The sequence below is a fragment of the Spermophilus citellus genome (genome assembly GCF_964194105.1).
Source record: "Spermophilus citellus genome assembly, chromosome: 18".
In the NCBI taxonomy this organism is placed as follows: domain Eukaryota; kingdom Metazoa; phylum Chordata; class Mammalia; order Rodentia; family Sciuridae; genus Spermophilus; species Spermophilus citellus.
The window spans coordinates 9,581,213-9,601,487 of NC_138200.1; the positions used below are offsets into that span (position 1 = coordinate 9,581,213).

At 56.8% G+C, this 20,275-nt stretch overlaps 2 protein-coding genes across 2 annotated transcripts; both read left to right on the forward strand.

Moving 5' to 3' along the window:
* Window positions 1-5,197: 5,197 nt before the first annotated feature.
* Window positions 5,198-6,500, forward strand: GNG8 (G protein subunit gamma 8). Its single transcript, XM_081274675.1, has 2 exons — window positions 5,198-5,816; window positions 6,037-6,500. Exons 1-2 carry the CDS (start codon window positions 5,253-5,255, stop codon window positions 6,163-6,165), a joined length of 693 nt encoding a protein of 230 aa, XP_081130801.1. The 5' UTR covers window positions 5,198-5,252; the 3' UTR covers window positions 6,166-6,500.
* Window positions 6,501-12,315: 5,815 nt separating this feature from the next.
* Window positions 12,316-15,617, forward strand: PTGIR (prostaglandin I2 receptor). Its single transcript, XM_081275323.1, has 2 exons — window positions 12,316-13,517; window positions 14,514-15,617. Exons 1-2 carry the CDS (start codon window positions 12,750-12,752, stop codon window positions 14,898-14,900), a joined length of 1,155 nt encoding a protein of 384 aa, XP_081131449.1. The 5' UTR covers window positions 12,316-12,749; the 3' UTR covers window positions 14,901-15,617.
* Window positions 15,618-20,275: the final 4,658 nt, after the last annotated feature.

The following is a 20,275-nucleotide window of genomic DNA, read 5'->3' on the forward strand; positions in this document are numbered from 1 at the left end:
AGAGAGAAGGAACAGCCAGTGCAAAGGCCCTGAGACAAAACTGTGCCCGGCATGTTGACAAAACAGCCCAGAGGCCAGTGTGGCTGGAGCAGTGGGAGGGAAGGGGTGAGACCAGAGAGGTGGTAGGGATCTCCTGGGGCCATGCAGATAGTTTTGGTTTGGACTCCAAGTGAGGTGGAAGCCACAGGAGAATCTGAGAAGACAGACTTATTTTTTATTTATTTTTTGGGGGTGGTGGTGTTAAAAGTTCTACTGAGCTGCAATTCACATATCAATCATACAGCTCAGTGGTTTATAGTATATTCACAGATTTATACAAATATCACCGCTATCGATTTTAGAGCATTTCCATCCCCCACCCCAAAAAGAAAAACCTGCTTCCCTCAGTTGTCATCCCTCAGTCTCCCCAGCCTCTGGCAACCACGCTGGCCTTGTGTTCATTTGCCAATTCTGGACATGCACATAACCGGAATCATACAGTGTGTGGCCTTTTGTGACAGGCTTCTTTCATTCTGCACGTTGGGTTCAACCTTCAGCCAGGTATCAGCATGTATCTATTAGTACTTCTTCTTCTTCTTCTTTTTTTTTTTTAACCGCCAAATGATCTTCCATTGAGTGGACGTACCACAGTTAGTTTGTCCATTCTTTAGCTAATGGACAACTTGAGTTTTTTGGGGCTATGAATAATGCTGCAATGAACATTTGCATGTGTATTTTGTGTGGACATATTCTCCTTTCTCTTGGATCTATACCTAGCTGTGGAGTCGCTGGCAACTCTAGGTTTAACCTTTTGAGGAACCGCCAGGCTCTTCTAGAGTGACTGCATCATTTTACTTTCCTGCCAGAGTGTGAGGTTCAGATTTCCCCACATACTGTCTAACACTTGCTGTCACTTATAGAAGGCCACAGTCTTAAACAGCGTCCCCAGGGCTGTGCTGGAGGAAACAGACTAAGAGCCGCAGACAGAAGCCAGGAACCTAAGGAGGAGGCCACTGTAACAGTCAAGTGGAAGGGTATGGTGGCTGGGCCGAGAGGAGGCAAGTGACTGGATTCTGGAGATACTTTGAGATGGCCTAGATTTGCTGCAAAATCAGTCGTAGAATGTGAGAGAAGGGAGTCAAGGGTGACCCCAAAGATTTACCATCCACTGAGATGGTTAAGTCTGAGGTAGCAGAGAGTCTGGTAAGAGGAATCTACAAATCTATGGATTTGTAGATCGGTAGAATGCCTTTATTACATCTATTTTTATGTACTGCCGCCTCACATGTGCTAGGCAAGCGCTCCACCACTGAGCTACAACCCCAACCCCAGGGGCTCAGTTTTTGATGCCTTAAGACTAGACATCCAGGTGGCGGGCTGGGGATGTGGCTCAAGCAGTAGCGCGCTCGCCTGGCATGCGTGCGGCCCGGGTTCGATCCTCAGCACCACATACCAACAAAGATGTTGTGTCCGCCGAGAACTAAAAAAAAAAATAAATAAATATTAAAAATTCTCTCTCTCTCTCCCCTCTCTCTCTCTTTAAAAAAAAAAAAAATTAAAAAAAAGACTAGACCTCCAGGTGGAGACATAATCAACAGGATCCTAGAATTCAGTGTTGCCGTTCATTGATTGTTATCTTCAATAATTAAAGCCAGAAGTGAAGTCAAATTCAGGGTCTCAGTTTCCTCCTCCAAAAGATGGGGATAATATAGGTTGTCTCTGGTGAATCTTGTGCCGCTCAGGGCATGAACTAAGGCTAACTAAGGCTATCCGCAGGGTGAAAAGAGCTAAAGACTGTGCTCAGAAATGGAGGTCACTTCGCTTCCCCCGCCAGCCTCTGGCCTCGGTTGCAGAGGGGGGCAGCGTGGAGAGACTGGGTCGTCACCCTGCTTTTCCTGGCTCTAAGCTGGGCTTCCTCCTTGGGGACTGCTCAGGCCCAGATCTGCTGATGGAAACCAGCTGCGGGAGGCGCCAGGCTCGGCACACGCCCAGGCCCCTCCTCGGCGCCGGCAGACCCCGCTCTGCTGATGGGGGAAGCGCCTTGGCTCCCCTCCCCCCTTCCGCAGCCCGGCCCGGGCCCTGGCACGTCCGGCGCTCCTGATGCTTTCCAGATGTGGGCCGGGTTCCCTCCCCAATCTGGTCTTGCTACGCCCGGAGGGGAGGAAGAAGGGGGCCAGGGTTCGAAACCCGCTATCGAAAAGCTACTAGGGGCCTGTGTGTCCTCCCCGCCGGTCTCCCTCCTCGGTCCAGGCGGTAAAAACCGAATTTGGGTGGGCTGGCTGCGGGAGAAATGCCCTTCCACCAGCCTCCAATTCTTCCCAGGGCTCCAGCCTCCAACCCGCTGGCAGCGCTCTTCCACCGCCGGCTGGGAAAGAGCCCAAGCCCCGCCCCGACACGCCCACTCAGACCACGCCCCAGCGACACTCCAGCCACGCCCCCACTCCGCCAGTGGCCACGCCCCCAGCATGGTGCGGGTCCTGCCTCCGCCGACCCATGTGTAGGGCGCCCTCTGGGTGTCCCTCTATCTTGATGCCCGCTCGCTCTCTTGTCTCTCCACGTCCCTCTACGTTTCGGTCCGTGTGTTTCTCTTCCGTGTCCTCTGTCTCTGTGTGCCCTAGTGTCTCCTGTCCCTGTCTCTCTCTGCAGTCTTCCCTCCTTGGTCTTAGTCCATAAGTCTCTCTTCTCTAGGTGTCTCTGTCTCTCCCTGCATCTCTCACCTCCCTCTTATCTTCTCTGTCCACTTTCCATCCTATCCCTCTGGCCCGTGGCTCCCTCCACCTTCCTAGGTCTCCATCTCCCTCCCACGTCTTTCTCAGGTCCCCTAATCCCGGTTCCATTTCCCGCAGGGCAAATGGGGACGCCTTGCCCTAACTGTTTCTCAGACCTTCTGCGGCTCTTCAGAGCGAGGTGGGTGTGCGGCTCGCAGGCCTCGCGCGCCCCCGTGTGGCCCGCAGGGCTGAGCTAGTGTGAGCACCACAAGAGTGTGATGGAAAGAGCATTGAGACTGTAGTGTCCGCGGGTGTCACCGGGAGGTGTTGTGCGACGCCGGAAGATCGTGTGAGTGTGTACTCCTGAGCCATGGTGTGTGACGCCAGGAGACTGTGACTGTGTAGCAGATGAGATTATGAGTGACAAGGAGGGATTGGGTGGAACTGCATATATGAGAGACAACAAGTAGGTTCAATACCATGAGAGGAGGTCAGGGGTCCTGTGACACGGTGAGGTTATTGGTGATACTGTGGAGGAAATTGTGTGGCAATGGGAGATCGTGTGTAACTTGGTCAGAGAGTGAGAGAGAGAGAGACTATTTGGGGACTGAATGTGATACTGAAAGGCCAATATGAGAGCGAGATATTGTGACTCTGTACTTGAGGGAGGCAGGGGATAAGAGTGCCATGTGTCATAAGGGCAGACTGATGAAAGGGACGCCCCAAGTGCTGGCGTGAGCAGGCACAGAGTGGGTCTGGGTGCGGCAGATGGTGAGTTAAGACTGTGTATTGTTGGCCAGGGGCTGTGGGAAACTGTGACGATGACGTTGAGCTAGTGTGTGATGCTGAGAGATTGGTCCAGAGTCGTGATTGCACATAGGAGAGTGTATGCAAGTGTGTGATGCTGGAAGAGTGCTATGTGAGGACAAGCAAGATGACATGCGACAGTGATGGCCTGCATGACGCAGACTGTGGGGTCGTTGATTGTGAATGGCACACGAGAGTGTGTGTGAAACACTGTGAGATTTGTGAGGAAGTGTGCTATACTGAGCCACCCTGCATAACCTGTATGGCATCCAAAGATGGTGTGTGTGTGCGACAGGATAGATGGTGAGTCACCTATGGGAAGGGAATGTGTAAGATTGTATGTACCCCCTGGAGATTGTACAAGATGTATGTGTCACTGGACAGGTGGCTGTGCTCCTGCACATTACTGTGCCACACTGTGCCAGTGCTTGTTGAGGAGGTCGCCTGAGACATTGCATGTCTGTGGAGGATGCTGAGCTGAGAGTCGTGAGCCAGCAGGAGAAGATTAAATTGCACCCGTATGTGTGTGGCATTTTGAGATATTACGTGTGACACTGATAAATTGTACATTTGACACTCTTAGAGAGTGTATTGGGTTGTGCAGTCCTGGGAGTGGTCCTTGGTGATAGTGTGCTACACTGTGAGCGATCAAGAGCGTGGGGGACATTCCAAGAGACCTTGTAAGGTTGTGTTGGGCACAGGTGGTTTTTGAGGCTGTGGCATTACTGTGTGACCCAGAGAGGTGCACGGCATGAGTGTGTGAGCTATGGAGGGGGTCATCTGTGATCGGGTGATACTGAGGTGGTGAGTGTGACCCCACGTGACAGGCTGAGAGTATGTGTGATACAGTGAGAGGTTGTGTGGGACACACAGGAGAGGCTTGTGTGACAGCAGAATAAATGCAGCAGGGCACAGGACAACTGGAGTGGAGGGACTGTCTTTTTGTGTGCTTGTGAGAGAGACTGAGGGGGGGGCACACAAAAACAGGAGCAACTGAAGCTCAGGAGGGACAAAGAAGGGGATGGACAGACCTAGTTCAGAGACAGACCTAGGGAGGTGGAGTTGGTGGCAATGCGGAGGGGGCGGGTCCTGAGGGGCTGGGCCTCAGGGGAGGGGGCGGGACTGGGCTGGGACAGGGACCCAGTCCCTGCCTCTCAGCCTCTGCCTCCACTCTCCGACCCGGCCCTGAGCAGCAACAGGTAGGAGGCTGGGTCCTGGTCTCCACAACTGGCTCGAGGCCGCTGTCTGCCTGGGAGTGAATGGATGAGTGACCTCTCACCCAGCCTCCCCACAGCGCCTCTCCGCTGTCCCTCCATCCACCCCATCTTTACTCTTTCCCTGCTCCACCTCTCCCCAGTCCTTTCATTTCTCTCTATCTGGGTCCCTTTTCTTCTCTGTCCCTCTGCCTCTGCCCTTTGTCCCTGTCTCCACTGTGCCTTTCTCTCTTGCGTCACTCTGTCCCCTCTCTCTTTCCACCTGTCCCTGTTTGCTTTCTTCTCATCTCTCCATTCCTCCCCATCTCTCCACCTCTCTCTCCTCATCTCCTTGTTTTCCCCGTGCTGTCTTTCGTCTGTCCCGCCCTTGGCCCCTCCATTTGTCTCTCTCCCCTTCCTTTCTGCCTCCCTCTTGTCTGGCTGGGTTGAGCTCCCCAGCCCTCTCCTCTGGCTGCTAATGAGCAGAGGAGCCTTTGAGGTGGCCAGGGGTGGGGGTGGGGGCTCCCTGAGGGTGGCAAAGGGGGCAGCTGCTGCCAAAGCCCTAATGAGGCCCCCTCTGCGCCCCTCCCGCCGTGATCTTAATTCGCAGTTCTCCCTGGAGCCACCACTAATTGGCCTGGGGAGCCCCCCCCCTTCCAGGCTCATGCTCTATCCCCGGGGGGTAAGGACACCTGGATCCCTAGATCCTGATCCAGCACCTGTGTCCCTGTCCTTCTGGCCCTCCCTCCACCTGCCTCCCAGCCTCCCATCTGTACGCCTCTCCCTCTTCCTTGCTTTACCCCCTTTCTTCCCGCCGGCCTCTAGATACCCCTGGCTGTGCATCCCTCCATCCTCCTCTGGTCCCTCTCCTCCAGGCCACCATCCCTTCCTCTACCTGGCTCTGGCACCCTATTCGCGCGCCCTTTTACCCACACCCCTGTTACTGGGTCCCACCCCCATCACCCCCCACCTGGGAACCCAGTGGTCTCCCAGACGCACCCCACCCCACTCCTCCCTGGCATTTAACCCGTTCCCTGCTGCAGCCATGTCCAACAACATGGCCAAGATCGCCGAGGCCCGCAAGACTGTGGAACAGCTGAAGCTGGAGGTGAACATCGACCGCATGAAGGTGCCGGGTCAGGCGGGGTCTCTGGGGCTGGGGTCCGCTCGGGCCATGTTGGGGGCGGGGCCCAGAGGCACAGTGGGAGGATCCCCTTAGGAAAGAGGCGGGACTAGGGGTGGGGCTTGGCCAAGGGGCGGGGCCTTGTTAGGAGGGGCGGGGTTTGTGGGGCTCCAAGGGGCGGAGTCGCGAGGGCGGGGCGGCAACAACTCTGCCCGGGCACCTGCAGGTGTCGCAGGCGGCAGCCGAGCTCTTGGCTTTCTGTGAGACGCACGCCAAAGATGACCCGCTGGTGACACCTGTACCCGCCGCCGAAAATCCCTTCCGCGACAAGCGCCTCTTTTGCGTCCTGCTCTAAGTTCTCCCGACAATTTACCCTCCCCTCGCCCAAGTATGAATCCAATAAACTTGGTGACCGTGGTGTTGCCTGTGCTTTCGAGGAACCCGAGACACGCGCTGAGGTTGGCGCGGCCCCGGGGACCTGCGTCCCTTCTTATTCCTTCTGAATGGGAGAAGAGTGGGGGCTGAGTGGATGCTGAGTGAGGACAACCCCACCACGCCTCGGAGAAAAGGAGCACCTCGTGCTCTACCTTCCACGGATCCCCCAAACGATCGTGCACTTATTTCATTGTCCTAACAGCCCCACAGAGCAGCTGACTACTTGCACGATGCCCATTTTCCAAATGAGAAAACTGAGCCTAAGGAAGTCCCTTACTCACAGTCGCCGGGCTTGGAGATAATGGGGCTAGGACGACTGTGGGCTCCGGGCTCCTGATGCCACTCCACTGGCCTTGCTCCTAGGAGCCTGGGACTCATCCCAGGAATCACTCCACCGCCCCCCCCCTTTTCCCCCATATTTGGTTCCCTGTCACCTGCTTACCTGTTCTGTGACCAGCCTGTCTGTGCTTGGTGATATTGAAGACATGGCTGTAACTGAGACACCCCTGGTCCCGCTCTTCTGTACCTCAGTCCAGTGGAAGAGACAGACCTGCCCCAGACGGGGTGCAGATTGGGCGGGGCTGAGATTTAGGAATTCAGAAGTAGCATCTCGCTGAACTTGAAGGTCAGGAAGGGCTTCCTGGAGGAGGAGACACTTGGCCTGGGACGTGGTGGGAATAAAACTTGGGACCTGCACAGAGAGCAGTGAGTCTAGAGGAAAGGGGAGGGGACAAGTAAGGAGTCCGTTCTTCACTCAGCAATCCTGCCTCAGAGCTGGGGGAGTTGAGTGGCTGAGCCTTTGCCTAACACACAAGTCCCTGACCCCAGTCCCCCAAACTGTGGGAAACAGATTAAATTCTGAGGAGAGGCATGACTTGCAGTGGCCCTGGTTCCCACTACACACACGGGTGGCCCTCAGGACATATATAGCTTGCAGTTTCCTTTTCCTCTCTCTCTCCTCTTACCCTATGTGAGGTTTAATTACATTCTTGACTTGGTTGCCAAATTGGAAAATAGAGAGATTTCTCATAAACATCTGCATTTCCGGTTTCTATGGAATTGTGAGGTCTGCTGACTCACAGGGTGACCCAGGCTATGGGAAGGGTTTGGGCTTTCCCTCCAAAGTCCCCACCATGCCCCACTGTCCCCCAGCTAAGGAAGCCGAGGAACATTCCTCATGAAGGCTCTGCTGAGGCTTCTTGGGGTGAGATGAAAAGTGAATGTTGGTTTTCCACTGAAACTGGGGGACAGGGCCCTGGGGGAGCCTGGGTTTGTCAATTAATTCACCTTATTGGCCTGAGGGTTTAGGTGCGCAAGCCCCGCCCCTCTCAGGCTGAGTCTGGTGCTCCTCAGCTCCCGCAGGTGGAGGCTGGACCCTGGATCTGGCTGGTGGCTCAGTGTGCTCTCCTCCCAGGGGGACCTTCCATGAGTCTGGCAAGTGCTCCATTATTCACATTGGATTAGGGTCCCCTGGGCCCCAACTCTGAGCTTCCTGTAGAATGGAGGCAGGAGAGGCTGTAATTACATCTCCCTCCTGCCCCCCCACCACCTCTCAGCTGGCTCCGGCCTGGTTGCATCATGTCTGTGGGAGCCCCGGGGGAGAAGGGGGACCAGGAGAGAGAGCCAAGGATGAGCTGGGGGGTGGGAGGTGGGGGAGGAAGGATGCTGAAAGGGACAGAGCCAGGATTGCGGAATTTCTCTGACACAGCACTCTTGCAGTTAGAACCTGAAATGTGGAGTTAGAATTCCAGGAGCCCAGGAATTCTGAAGGCCAGATTCCAGACTCTTCCAATGCTGTGGGGTCAGGGTCCTGGGGTTCCACCCGCCCCTTGTCCGGCTGGGATTCTGGGTCTTGGCAGGGATTCCTTGAGACTAGACTGCTGGGATGCAGACCTTCCTGCCCTGGAATCTGGGAGCTGTGGGTATCCTTCCTCCCCGGCCTTGCTGGTCTGGGGGAATCACAGGGAAGCAAGAGGGGTGGGCTGGCTGGAGCCTGGGGACAGAGGTGGGCAGGAGGTGGGCACAGAGGGGACCAGCAGATGTCCACGGGAGGGAGGGAGGCTGGGAGGGAGGAGAAGCCAGAAGCTAGAAGGGACGGGGCAGGCCCTCTGGTGCCCAGTGCCCAGGAGCACAGACCCAGTTAATTTTATTAGCCTTACAACTCTGCAAGCAGCACCAGCTCTGGGGGCCGCTGCTCTTTCCTGTCACCCCCAGCTGTGAGGTAAGCTCTGGGACCAGGCCCTGACTGGGGTCACAGCCAGGCCAAGAGGGAGATGTGGCCACCTGAGGTAGTACTTGCTCACAGCAGTCCCCTCCCGCTCCCCTGGCCCGGGCTGCCTTCCCTGTGCCCCCTGCAGCTGCCCCCAGCCCAGGAGCTCAGAGCAGTGCCTGTCCTGGGGAGGGGCCTGTGGGGAGGAGACCAAAGCCGTCCCCTCACCATCTCTTACTGACGTCCTTTTAAGCCCCACTTAATCCTCATAAGGGCCCCCAGTGCCGCTTGGTTCATCCCCATTTTGCAGAATGGAGACGAGGCACCAAGTGGTGAGGTCCCCTGGCCAGTGGGGCTGGGCGATCTGGTGGAGGACTATTCTGGAGAAAGTTGGGGTGCCCAGGGGCCTGGAGGATGGGGGCCCTACCCAGGCAAACCCAGGGCAGGCAGGGGACAGGCAGAGCCCTTGCAGCAGGGGCAGCAGCAGGGGCAGACAGGTGAGGGCCCCTTTGGGGCTGAGGGCAATGGCCAGAGGAACGTGGCCTCTGAGCGTGGGAGCGCAGCCTGCCCTGCAGCGTGTGCCTGACCCAGCAAAGAGAGGGCACTGTGGCTGGGCGCCATGAACAGCTGGTGGCACTTATGTGTTGAGCATGAGGTGGGGTGACTCCCTCCAGGACCAGGTCCAGGGGGACAAAACCAGGGAGGCAGGAGAGGATGGGCCCGGGAAGCCCGCTGGCAGGTCTGCAGCCACCTAGACGCAGTGGGGGCCAGGTGCTGGCTGAGGCTGTCACAGCTCATTCCTGACCTGAGGCCTGGCTGTGTCGGGCACTCAGCTGAAGGCTCTGTGTGCCTGGGGATACGCGCTCCCTGTTCCCCACTGAATGGCGCCTCTGAGCCCACATCTAATAGGATTGCTGAGTGAGTAATAAACCAGCAGGGATTTAAGGGGTTCCTGAGAGGCAGGTGGGGTGACATGTCTCTTATCACACAATACCCCGATAAGCTCAAGGGAGCCATTAATGAACACCAAGGCTTTGCCAGGAGGAAGTGTGCTTCTCAGGGTCACATGGCAGATGGTGAGCAGTGGAGATAATTTCAAAACCCGGTCTCCCTCCACAGCCCAGGTCTCCCCTGCCACATGCAGACACACCCTGTCAGATACAGCCATGAAGAAATGAGCGAGCAGGGTGTGGTGGTGCACGCCTGTAATCCTAGTGGCTCAGGAGGCTGAGGCAGGAGGATCACAAGTGGGAGGCCAGCCTCAGCAGCTGAGTGAGGCCCTAAGCAACTCAGTAAGACCCAGTCTCTAAATAAAAAAATAAAAAGGGCTGGGGATGTGGCTCAGTGTTTGAGCACCCCAGCTTCAATCCACAGTATCCAAAATAAAACAAAATACGAGTGAGCACCCCTCCACACACACACGTGCAAACAGACTCACCATATGCTTCCAGACTGGCCTCACCCACAAGGGCACACACTATGGCAATGCACCATGGAGACACAGCCATGTCTGCAAAAATATACATGAGCTTGCACACACACATCCTCACACACACAAACACACCCAGCCCCATCCATGCACATAGCAAAGAACACCTTCATACACAGGCACACCTAGAGTCCCGTGTGGTCACAACACACGCACCATACACAACACAGAAACTGGCCCTCTCACGGAGGTACAGCCACACAAGTCCTGCAGACTCAGAGTCTCACACATGCACACACACACACACACACACACACACACGAGCACAATCACCACGCTGACACAAATGCTCACCTAGGTCACGTAGGCCTTTCAAATCCCACACAGAATCCCAGTCCAGGTCCTGCGTGCACCCACCCTCTCCTGGGTCCCCGTCTCCCTCCCCTTTGGGTGCCCTGTCCTCTTTTGTCCTTCCTCTTCTGCCTGCTACTGCCCGGGGTCCCTTAGGGAGGCCACGTCTGTTGCTGGCAGGGGGTGGAGAGCGCCTGGCTGCTGACTCACCCTCCCGGGGCAGTCCCTTGCCTGGCTCCCCTGGCCCCAGAAGCCACTTCTCCCATAGTGCTGACGGGTGACCCCTCAACCCGTGGCTCGGGGCAGGAGAAGAACCCTGTGAACCCTGGCTGGGCCACAGCCAGGCACATGGCAGGGCGTCCCATGTAGAGTGTGTAGGTATGTGCAGCCCCGGCAGGGACCCCAGGGACCCCCAGTCCCTCCTTAGGAAGGAATTACAGCTCTGTCCCCACCCCAACCTCTGATGCAGGAGCACAGAACAGATGCTGGCCTTGCTAGAACTTGCAGCCCCTAGGAACTCAGGAGGGGAGACTGAGTCCTGGAGGAGGGCAGGGGCTTGTCCCACCGCCCCCTTGGCATGGGAGCAGAGGGCACTTCTTGAATGTTTAACGACCCTGGTGGGGACAGGAAGCCGGCGGGAGGGAGAAGGCTCCGGGAACAGAGCTCCCACCTCTGGCTCACAGCTCCCCTGATGCCTGAGGCAGGACGGGATGCCAGGCATCATCGCTCATTAATATGATAGAACTTCCTGAGTTCCCTCTGCTGCGCCTGGGAACCGGAGCACCGAGGGGCACCACATGGCTGGAGGCCTGCCCCACCCACAGGCACCCCCAGAGCAGGCCCATGTGTTCCCTGGGGAATCCCTGGAGTGACTGGAACTGGGCATCCATCCTGCCGGAAGCCGGGAGTGCCAGCTGGGCATGGATGATAAGGAGATGGGGGAGGAGCAAGGGGTTGCGGTCACCAGGGCAGGGACAGAGTGCGAGGCTGCAGCTATCCACAGTCCAGCCCCGGGTCAGGAGTACCCTCTTGGCCTTGGGTCTGAGATGACGTCAGCATAGGCTCTTTCCTTCACATGCACCTGGGGAGAGCTGCTGGCCACAGTGGACCACTGTCCTGTAAGACCGGTGTTATCATTGTACAGACGAAGAGACTGAGGCACACCAGCTTCCTGTCCTTGCTCAGGACCATCCCATGGGAAGAAGGGGGTTGAATTGGGACAAGAACCCTAGTGTGATGCGTAAGAGTCTCTGAGTTTGTGATCTCTACGCTGAGACCTGAAAATCGAGGGTTGTCTGAGAAGCTCTGCCTCATGGGCTCCGTGGGGCCAGGCCATGACCACTGAGCTGACAGTTGGGACACGTGGGCTGACCACACTGGCCAGAAGGAGGTGGCACTGGGGAGGGTGGGAGATGTTGCAGGGATGTTGGAGTCCTGGATGGTCATGTGTCTGTGGCCCAAATATTATTCTTGAAGGTCAAGGTCATTGGAGCTTGGCCTGGGGCCTGGAAGTACCGTGGTGGGAAGCAGGAGGTCAGCAGGATGCCCTCTTGATGATAGGCCACGGGAGTTCCCTGGGCCTGAGCCTTTGGTGGAACACCAAATACCTCCTCCCTGGCCTTCCTGCTCGGGCTTTGAGCTCGAGAGCAGGAGCCCCGGGCCAGGCTCTGGCTGGACTCTCTCCTTCCCTGTTTTCAGGAAGGAGTGAATTGTGTCCAGGGAGCAGAAATCTCAGTGGTGTCTGGAAAACACTGCATCAGGGAGGAATTTCCTGGTCATTTCTCAATTCCTGGGCCATGTCCTAACCCTGGGGCCTGAAGCCCAGAATAGATCCCAGAGGCCCCCCCAAGACAGCCCAGGCCGTGGCCAAGCTCCCCACTCAAATGGTTGGCTACACCCCTCAGATCCTGCCCGGGTCCCCTGGTGGAGCCCAAACTGGGTGACTGGGTGGTGTTGGGGGCCAGAGAGGAAGAGCACAGGAGAGGGAGAAGAGCAGAGGTCCAAGTGGGGAGGTGGCAGGTGGCTCTGAGAGGGGAGGGGGAGGGGGCAGGCGCAGGAGATGGGTGCACAAGGGGAGGGATGGGGTGCAGCAGGGAAGGCGGCAGGGAGCTGGGGGGGCCTCTGGAGAAGGCAGGGAGGGAGGGCGGGGCAGAGAGAGGAAATGAAGCCTGGGTGAGCAGCAGAGGAGGGAGGGCGGAGGCGGAGAGGCTGCAGATCAACGCAGACTTGGAGACACGCGGGGAGGAGAGGCTGAGGCTGCTGAGGTCCGGAGGGGCTGAGGAGGCAGAAGAGGAAGCACGGAGAAGGAGAGGACCAGAACAGAGACAGACAGACAGGCAGACAGACACCAGCGAAGACACAGGGAGAGAAACGCAGAAGACACAGAGGGTGCACGGAGGGCTGAAGGTCGACTGGCAGGTCTGGCTGGCCCTCGGTGGGCACTCGAGGGTCCCGGCACCTCCCACCCCCGGGAGCCCTGCAGCCAGCCGAGTCCCCTGGTGGACAGCAGCGGGCCATGGCAGATTCCTGCAGGAACCTCACTTACGTTCGGGGCTCCGTAGGACCGGCCACCAGCACCCTGATGTTTGTGGCGGGTGTGGTGGGCAACGGGTTGGCACTGGGCATCCTAGGGGCCCGGCGACAGTCACGCCCATCAGCCTTTGCTGTGTTGGTCACGGGACTGGCGGTGACAGACCTGCTGGGCACGAGCTTCCTGAGCCCAGCCGTGTTCGTGGCCTATGCTCGAAACAGCTCGCTGCTGGGGCTGGCCCAGGGGGGCCCCGCGCTCTGCGACGCCTTCGCCTTCGCCATGACCTTCTTCGGCCTGGCCTCCACGCTCATCCTCTTCGCCATGGCCGTGGAGCGCTGCCTGGCACTCAGCCACCCCTATCTGTACGCCCAGCTGGATGGGCCACGCTGTGCCCGCCTGGCGCTGCCTGCCATCTACACCTTCTGCACCCTCTTCTGCGCCCTGCCCCTGCTGGGCCTGGGTCAACACCAGCAGTACTGCCCGGGCAGCTGGTGTTTCATCCGCATGCGCTCCACAGAGCCCGGTGGCTGTGCCTTCTCACTGGCCTATGCCAGCCTTGTGGCCCTGCTGGTGACTGCCATTGTCCTGTGCAATGGCTCTGTCACCCTCAGCCTCTGCCGCATGTACCGTCAGCAGAGGCGCCACCAGGGATCCCTGGTCCCCAGCTCCCGGGCACGCGAAGACGAGGTTGACCACCTGATTCTGCTGGCCCTCATGACAGGCATCATGGCTGTGTGCTCCCTGCCTCTCACGGTGAGTCCCCGGGAGCTGAGGTGCAAGGGGAGGGATGGGGGGCAGTGCCCAGCTCTGTCCTCCAATGGCTGTACCCATTTCACAGATGGGAAAATTGAGAATCCAGTGAGGTCAAACAGAGGCATAGTCTGTGGCCAAATGGTTTCCAACTTTCTGGAGAAGTCTCTCTTCACTTACTTCTGCCCCATGTGGCTCCTCCAATGCCCCTCTCCCTGGGTCCTCTTTTCCCACACCCCCTGAGCCCCCATCATCAAATGCACCCCCATCCTTCTCTTACCCTGAAATAACAGCAGCATTCACAATTCATGAGCACTTGCTCTCTGCCCTCCTGATGCTTAGTGGCTTAGAGATAATTCCTCAGATAACCTCCAACAAGAACTTACACACCCTTTCCACAAGCATTTGGCAGGAAAAACCAAGGTCGCGTCCTGTCACCCTTTTAACAGATGAGGGGCAGTGTCTCTTGCTCCCAGTTACACAGAGCCAAGTCTCCACCCTGGGCTCTGATCCCTGAGGCTCACAGTCTCCCCCACCACCTTCCCCAGCCCAGGCCCCCCACTGTGTTCTCTGCCCTTGAATCTCCCACCCTTCCCTGTTTCCCACAGGGTCCCCCAAGCCTCTCCCACAAAAGCAGCACTGGGGTCAGTGACACCTGGTCATCTCACCTGTTTCTGGACCTTAGTTTCCCTTTCTGTAAAATGCAAGGGGCTGGGCTGGGGTTGACTGTGACTCAGAGGATGAGTGTGGCCAGACACTGCCGCAGCTCTGTGTGTGATCTGGGGAGCCCTAGACCTCAGGGTCCAGCTGAGAAGTCCCCCAGGCTGCCAAGGGCGTTCCCTGGGGCTTTCCCTTCCTCTGCTCCCCGGATGCTCTCGTTTCCATCTTATCTTCTTTCCTTCCCTTGCGCCCCTCCCTCACCCCTGCTGGTGAGCAAGTGGGGGCCAGGGGTGGGGAGGTGGCGGACCCTGGGCCCCCTGACGGCCTCCCTGCCTTCAGATCCGAGGCTTCACCCAGGCCATCGCGCCGGACAGCAGCGAGATGGGGGACCTGCTCGCCTTCCGCTTCAACGCCTTCAACCCCATCCTGGACCCCTGGGTCTTCATTCTCTTCCGCAAGACGGTCTTCCAGCGACTCCGCCTCTGGCTCTGCTGCCTGTGCTCCCGGCCCGCCCGCGGCGACTCGCAGACCCCGCTCTCCCGGCCCGCCCCAGGGAGGGGGGACCCCCGGGTCCCCGGTGCCGCTGTCCAGGGGAAGGAGGGGAGCTGGGTGCCGCTGTCGGCCTGGGGCGAGGGGCAGGTGGCGCCCGTGCCTCCTGCGCCGCGGTCCAGCGGCAGCACCGTGGGAACGCCGTCCAAAGCCGAGGTCGCCTGCTCCCTCTGCTGACGTCGAAGCGGGCCCTGTCATCGCCTGCCCTCTCTTCCGGGGACAGGAGCCAGAAAACCGAGCTCGGGGACGGGGCGATGCTGCGGATGTCAGAACCTTCTGCCCCGAATCCGGGGCGGGCCAGCTGCTATTCGTCCTCCTGGAGGCCACCGCTACAGGCTCTGGGAGGAGACCTGGGGACGCAGGCGACGTTTATCCTGGAGCACAAAAAGAACGATTTTCTCAAAATAGCCAGCGGCCTAGCTGCCCGATCTGGCCCCGGCTCCCCATCCATCTCACTGTGTAAATATTTAGGAGGTGGAAGCGTTCCCAGCGGCTTCTGTGCACTCGGGTCTGCTGGGTTAGGCTCCCACTCCCAGGCTCATCCATTAAGGGGGCCCTGGCTGCCCACTCCAGTCCCCAGGGGACGGCCTGCCCTCTCCTAAGCCACTCTAAGAGCCACTCCCTCTCTGCCCCTGGGAGCCAGGGATTCTCGGAAACCTTCCCATCCCCCACCAGATTTGGGGGCCCAGAACCCCAAGGATAGGTGGGAAGAAGGCAAGGTGGTGGAGACATTGCTGGACTTGAGCCAGGTACAGAAAGGATCTGAGGAACTCTGCGCAGCTTAGGTGGCCTGTGCCACGCGAACTCAGGGGAAGGTTGGCCCAGAGAAAGATGGAGAAGCTGGTGGCTGAAGGAGTGGGAGCTGGGGATCCCAGAAGCCTCCCGAGAATGCAGACCCAGGTCCTGCGCCTGTCCCCCATTTCTCAGCCATGAACAAACAGCTGCCACCTTACAGAGCCAGACCTCATCTGTCCGTCCTTGGAACCCTCACAAAGATCCCCTGCATTCATTCATTCAGCAAACACTCAGTTGGCGCTGCTCTGCATGGTGTAGGGGCATAGACACGTCTCTGTCCTGCCCTGGGCTCTGCCGGGGTGACTGCCAGACGTTTTCACCTTCTCGTGGCCATTCCTTGGCCCCCAGAGAGGCCAGAAATCCAGGGTGCTGGGGAGTGAGTGTGAAAGGAAGTGAGTTGGCAAGTGGAGTGGGGGAGGGTGAACGGGAAGCTTCCTACCCCCACCCCCACCCTGCCAACCCCTGTTCCCCTTTCTCTCTCACCCCTGGCTGAAAGAGCAAACCTGCACCTGGGGAAGGGTGTAGGGAAGCCTGTCCTCTATGAAGACAGCCAAGATGGAGTGAATGTCCCCTCCACACCAGACGCACCCTCTCCCTCCAGCCACCCAATAGCCTGTTAGCAGAGCCTTGCTAGAGAGGCTGCAATCGAGGCTCAGAGTGGGTGACCACCTTCTGTAGGGTTACACAGCAAGGAGAAAGTAAAGCTGGCCTGTAGAGTAGCCTGCTTGTCCACCCCCAGCACCCAGTTTGCTGGCTGGGGCCACAGCTTCCCTTGGTTCCCTTTCAATCACAATCTGGAACTTAGTTTATAGGGTTGCTCCAAAGAAGGATTCTCTCTGAAAGCCACTGGGCACAGGGAATAGAGTATGCAGCGGGCATTACTATCATTGCCATGGCTGCTGTCCCCAGGCAAATGTGACCTGAAGACGAAGCAGGGCTTGTGCCATGGCTCTAACATGTATTTATTTATTTATTTTTTCAGTTACTGTGCTTCAAATCACATTTGGGAAGAACAGGGAGTATCTGGGAGAAGTTAAAAAATGGACTGAGCCACGTGTAATCCCAGTGGCTCGGGAAGCTGAGGCAGGAGGATGGCAGGTTCAAAGCCAGCCTCAGCAACTTAGCAGAGGCTATAAGCACCCTAGTGGGATGCTGTCCCAAAATGAAAAAAAATAAAATAAGAATAAAAAGGGCTGGGGACGTGGCTCAGTGGTTAAGAGCCCCAAGGTTCAATCCCTGGTACCAAAGCAAAACCAAAAACCAACCAACAAAAAGTATGGATAGAGGGGACCAGTGAATGGGTCTGGGGTTTCCTCTTGGTGTGATGAAAGTTCTGGAACTAGAGAGTGGTGACCTTGCCGACAGTGTGAATGTACCACATATCACTGAACTGGTGGCTGGAGGTGTGCTGCAGATGGCTGAATTTATTAACTTTTATGTTATGGGTACTGACCACAATAAAAAAACAATGTCATACTGAAGGAAAAAAATGTATTTAGCAATTTGTCCAACAGTCTTGGCCAAGTACTGGTATATTGGATGAAATGAATGATAAAGGATTCATTTGTAAAAACACAAAAAATATGGCTCAGGAAATATCAGAATGGGTCTTCCTTTGTCACCAAACCTGGCCTGGCCTAAGCAGGAAGCCACCCATCACTCCCAGAGCACGGTGAAGCAGGGATGGGGGGCAGCTGAACTCCTTTGTGTTACCCCAAAGGTGGGCTAGTCCCCTTCTGAGCAGGGCCCAGCATTTGATCTATCATTCCCATCTGGGCCCAAGGCCCCACCGTTTACTTCAGAACCCCAATTCCTGTGCCAGATGTTACACTGTGCGTCAGGCCAGCGGTTTTGATGACTTCTACCTGTCCACCCACAGCCCCTCAGCGTGAGCTGCAAAGCTCCACAGGAGCTTGCTATTTGGAGGCCACAGCCCGATACCACCCACTGCTGAGGTTTCTCCAAAAGGCCATGACCTTTCAGACCGCCTTATCTAACTCCTCCTGGAACAGCTGTTGCTTTATTTCCCCTTTTTATTTTTTGGGTACCAGAGTCCTGGGGATTGAACCCACTGAGCTGCATCTCCAGCCCCTTTTGCATTTTATTTTGAGGCAGGGTCTTGCTGAGTTGTCCAGGCTGGCTTCAAATTTACGATCCTCCTGCCTCAGCCTCCTCAGTTGCTAGGATTGTCGGTGTACGCCACCACGCCTGGCCAAGGAACAAATGATTTTCCTCCATCCAATGCCCTTGCCCCTCAAGATCCATCTTCAACTTTCCCTCCTCCTTGAAGACATAGCTCCTGAGGGCGTGGGGTCAGCAAGTGACATGCCAAGTATGGTCTGTCTCTCTCAAGGAGACTTCATTCATTTTAAAATTTCTTTCTTGCTTGCTGTCTTCTAGCACAAGGCCGACCCACAGAGGAGACTTAAATACACACCCCAGGGTTGGACCAGGGAGTTATAGCTCTCTGGGGCCTTCTGTCATCATGGCCCCACCTGCTGGTCACATTGGGTGTGACACTTATAAGTGGCCCCAGAACAACTGCACTAGCCACAGCCACCCTCTGGGGAGTAGGGGGGCTTGGGCCTCCCCTGGCTGGGTACCCCTGGTGGCCCCAAGTCTGGTCACCTGCTCAGGACAGGCTTGGAGCTGGCTGGAGATGCGCCCAGGCAGGCATCTCGGTGCTGTGGGCTGGAGTCGCTGCCTGGCTGCCTGTCCCAGTGCCACCCTTGTGTCTTTGATTAATAAAGAACGGGGAAGGGAAGTCATGATTATTTAATAACACGACCTGTCTGGGAGTCAAAGTCTTCCAAACCCCGGGGCCTGCGGGGAGAATGCTGAAGGGGCACAGTACAGGTGGGCCCGAGTGGCCAGCTGGGATTCGGAGACCCAGCCCAGTGCCTCCAGGCAGGTGCGTGTGGTGCAAGGTCTCCTGCCCGGCTCCTGGCCTCTCTTGGTAGAGCTGGGGAGTGACTTGTGTCCTGCCTCTGTGCCTGGGCTCGAGTAGGAGCAGTGTCCTTACTGGGATCCCTTGGCCTGGCTAAGAATTGAATGACAAGATGACCACCCGCTAAGGTGGGTATTTTTATGATCCTCCTTTTACAGACCGATAAACTGAGGCCCAGCGGTGTAAAGTCGCCACTCCTAGGTTACCAAGTAGGAAGTGGCCGAGGTGGGGCTGGGGATGTGGCTCAAGCGGTAGCGCGCTCGCCTGGCACGCGTGTGGCCCGGGTTCGATCCTCAGCACCACATACCAACAAAGATGTTGTGTCCTCCGAGAACTAAAAAATAAATAGTAAAATTCTCTCTCTCTCACTCTCTCTTAAAAAAAAAAAAAAAAAAAAAAAGGAAGTGGCCAAGGTGGCCCCTGAGGCTAGTGAGGAAAGAAACTGCCCCAGGGAGTGGTCAAGCTGGGACTGGAGCCCACTTCTCTGGGACCACCAAAACCTACACTCTCAACTTCTGGACAGACATTTCCACAGGCAGTCTGGTTGCTAGCAAGGACTATCTGTCTCAGCCCAACCCCTGCTGGCTCTGTGACCTGGATGTGCCTGAAGTCAGTATTTCATTAATTTATTTTTGGTACCGGGGTTTGAACCCAGGGGACACTTACCCAGAAAGCCACATCCTCAGCTCTATTTTGTATTTTGTTTAGAGACAGGGTCTCACTGAGTTGTCTAGGCCCTTGCTAAGTTGCTGAGGCTGGCTTTGAAGTTGCAATCCTCCTGCCTTGGCCTCCCAAGCTGCTGGGATTATAGGTGTATGCCACCTCACCTGGTTTTATTTTGTTTTTGGTACTGGGGATTGAATCCAGGGGTGCTTTACAACTGAGCTATATCCCAACCTCCTTCCCCCCCTTTTTGAGATAGGGTCTCACTAAATTACTGAGGCTGGCCTCAAATTTGTGATCCTTCTGCCTCAGCCTCTGGAGTTGCAGAATTGTAGGTCTGTACCTCTAGGCCCCAAAGTCAGTGTTTTGTTTTGTTTTTTTTTTAACTACCACTTAGCTTGAAGCCCAGCAGTTGAGAGCTTGGATCTGGTTTGAATTCCAGTTCTGCCACTTTCTACTTTATAACTTTGAGGGGTGATTTCCCTACTCTGGGCCCCAGCTTCCCAGTCAGCATGGGAGGGGGGCTAATGGCACCCACCCAAAGAGCTGCTCTAAGGTTTCCCTGAGGTGCTGGATGCAGAGCTTAGGAGATAGTCTCTGAAGTAGGAAGAACTAACAAATAATGGTGATGCTTAGTGAGCACTTGGCCAGGACATCAGGCTGTCTCCCTACTGCCCCATCCAACCCACAGCCCGCCACAGGAGGTCCCACCACACACCTGTGGGCAGGGCTGGAGGCCACAGGGCCCACGGTTCTTACCCACTACACTCCACTGTCTACTGCATCACATCACGGACCAGGCGGCAGGAAACGGGCATGGAAACAGGGTTCTGGAAAAATGGCTGCCACGCCCAACTTCTCCACCCACTGCTGGACTCCAACAACTGGACACACTGGGAAAAGCCAGCGAGGCCTACTCCGCCATAGGAAGGCCCCTGAGGCTGGGCCCTGCCCGACGATGCCTCTGGCCTGCGGCTTCACCATCCTTTCAAGGACAGGTGAAGAGGAAACTCCCTTTCCACCAACTGTCCATTCTACTCCTGCTCAGCCGCAGGAGGGTGGGAAGCTCAAGGGTTAGAGACCGCTTGTGATCACCCTGCAGCCCAGGCCATCAGAGGGAGAAGCTGTGGGAGCATTTACTTTGGGA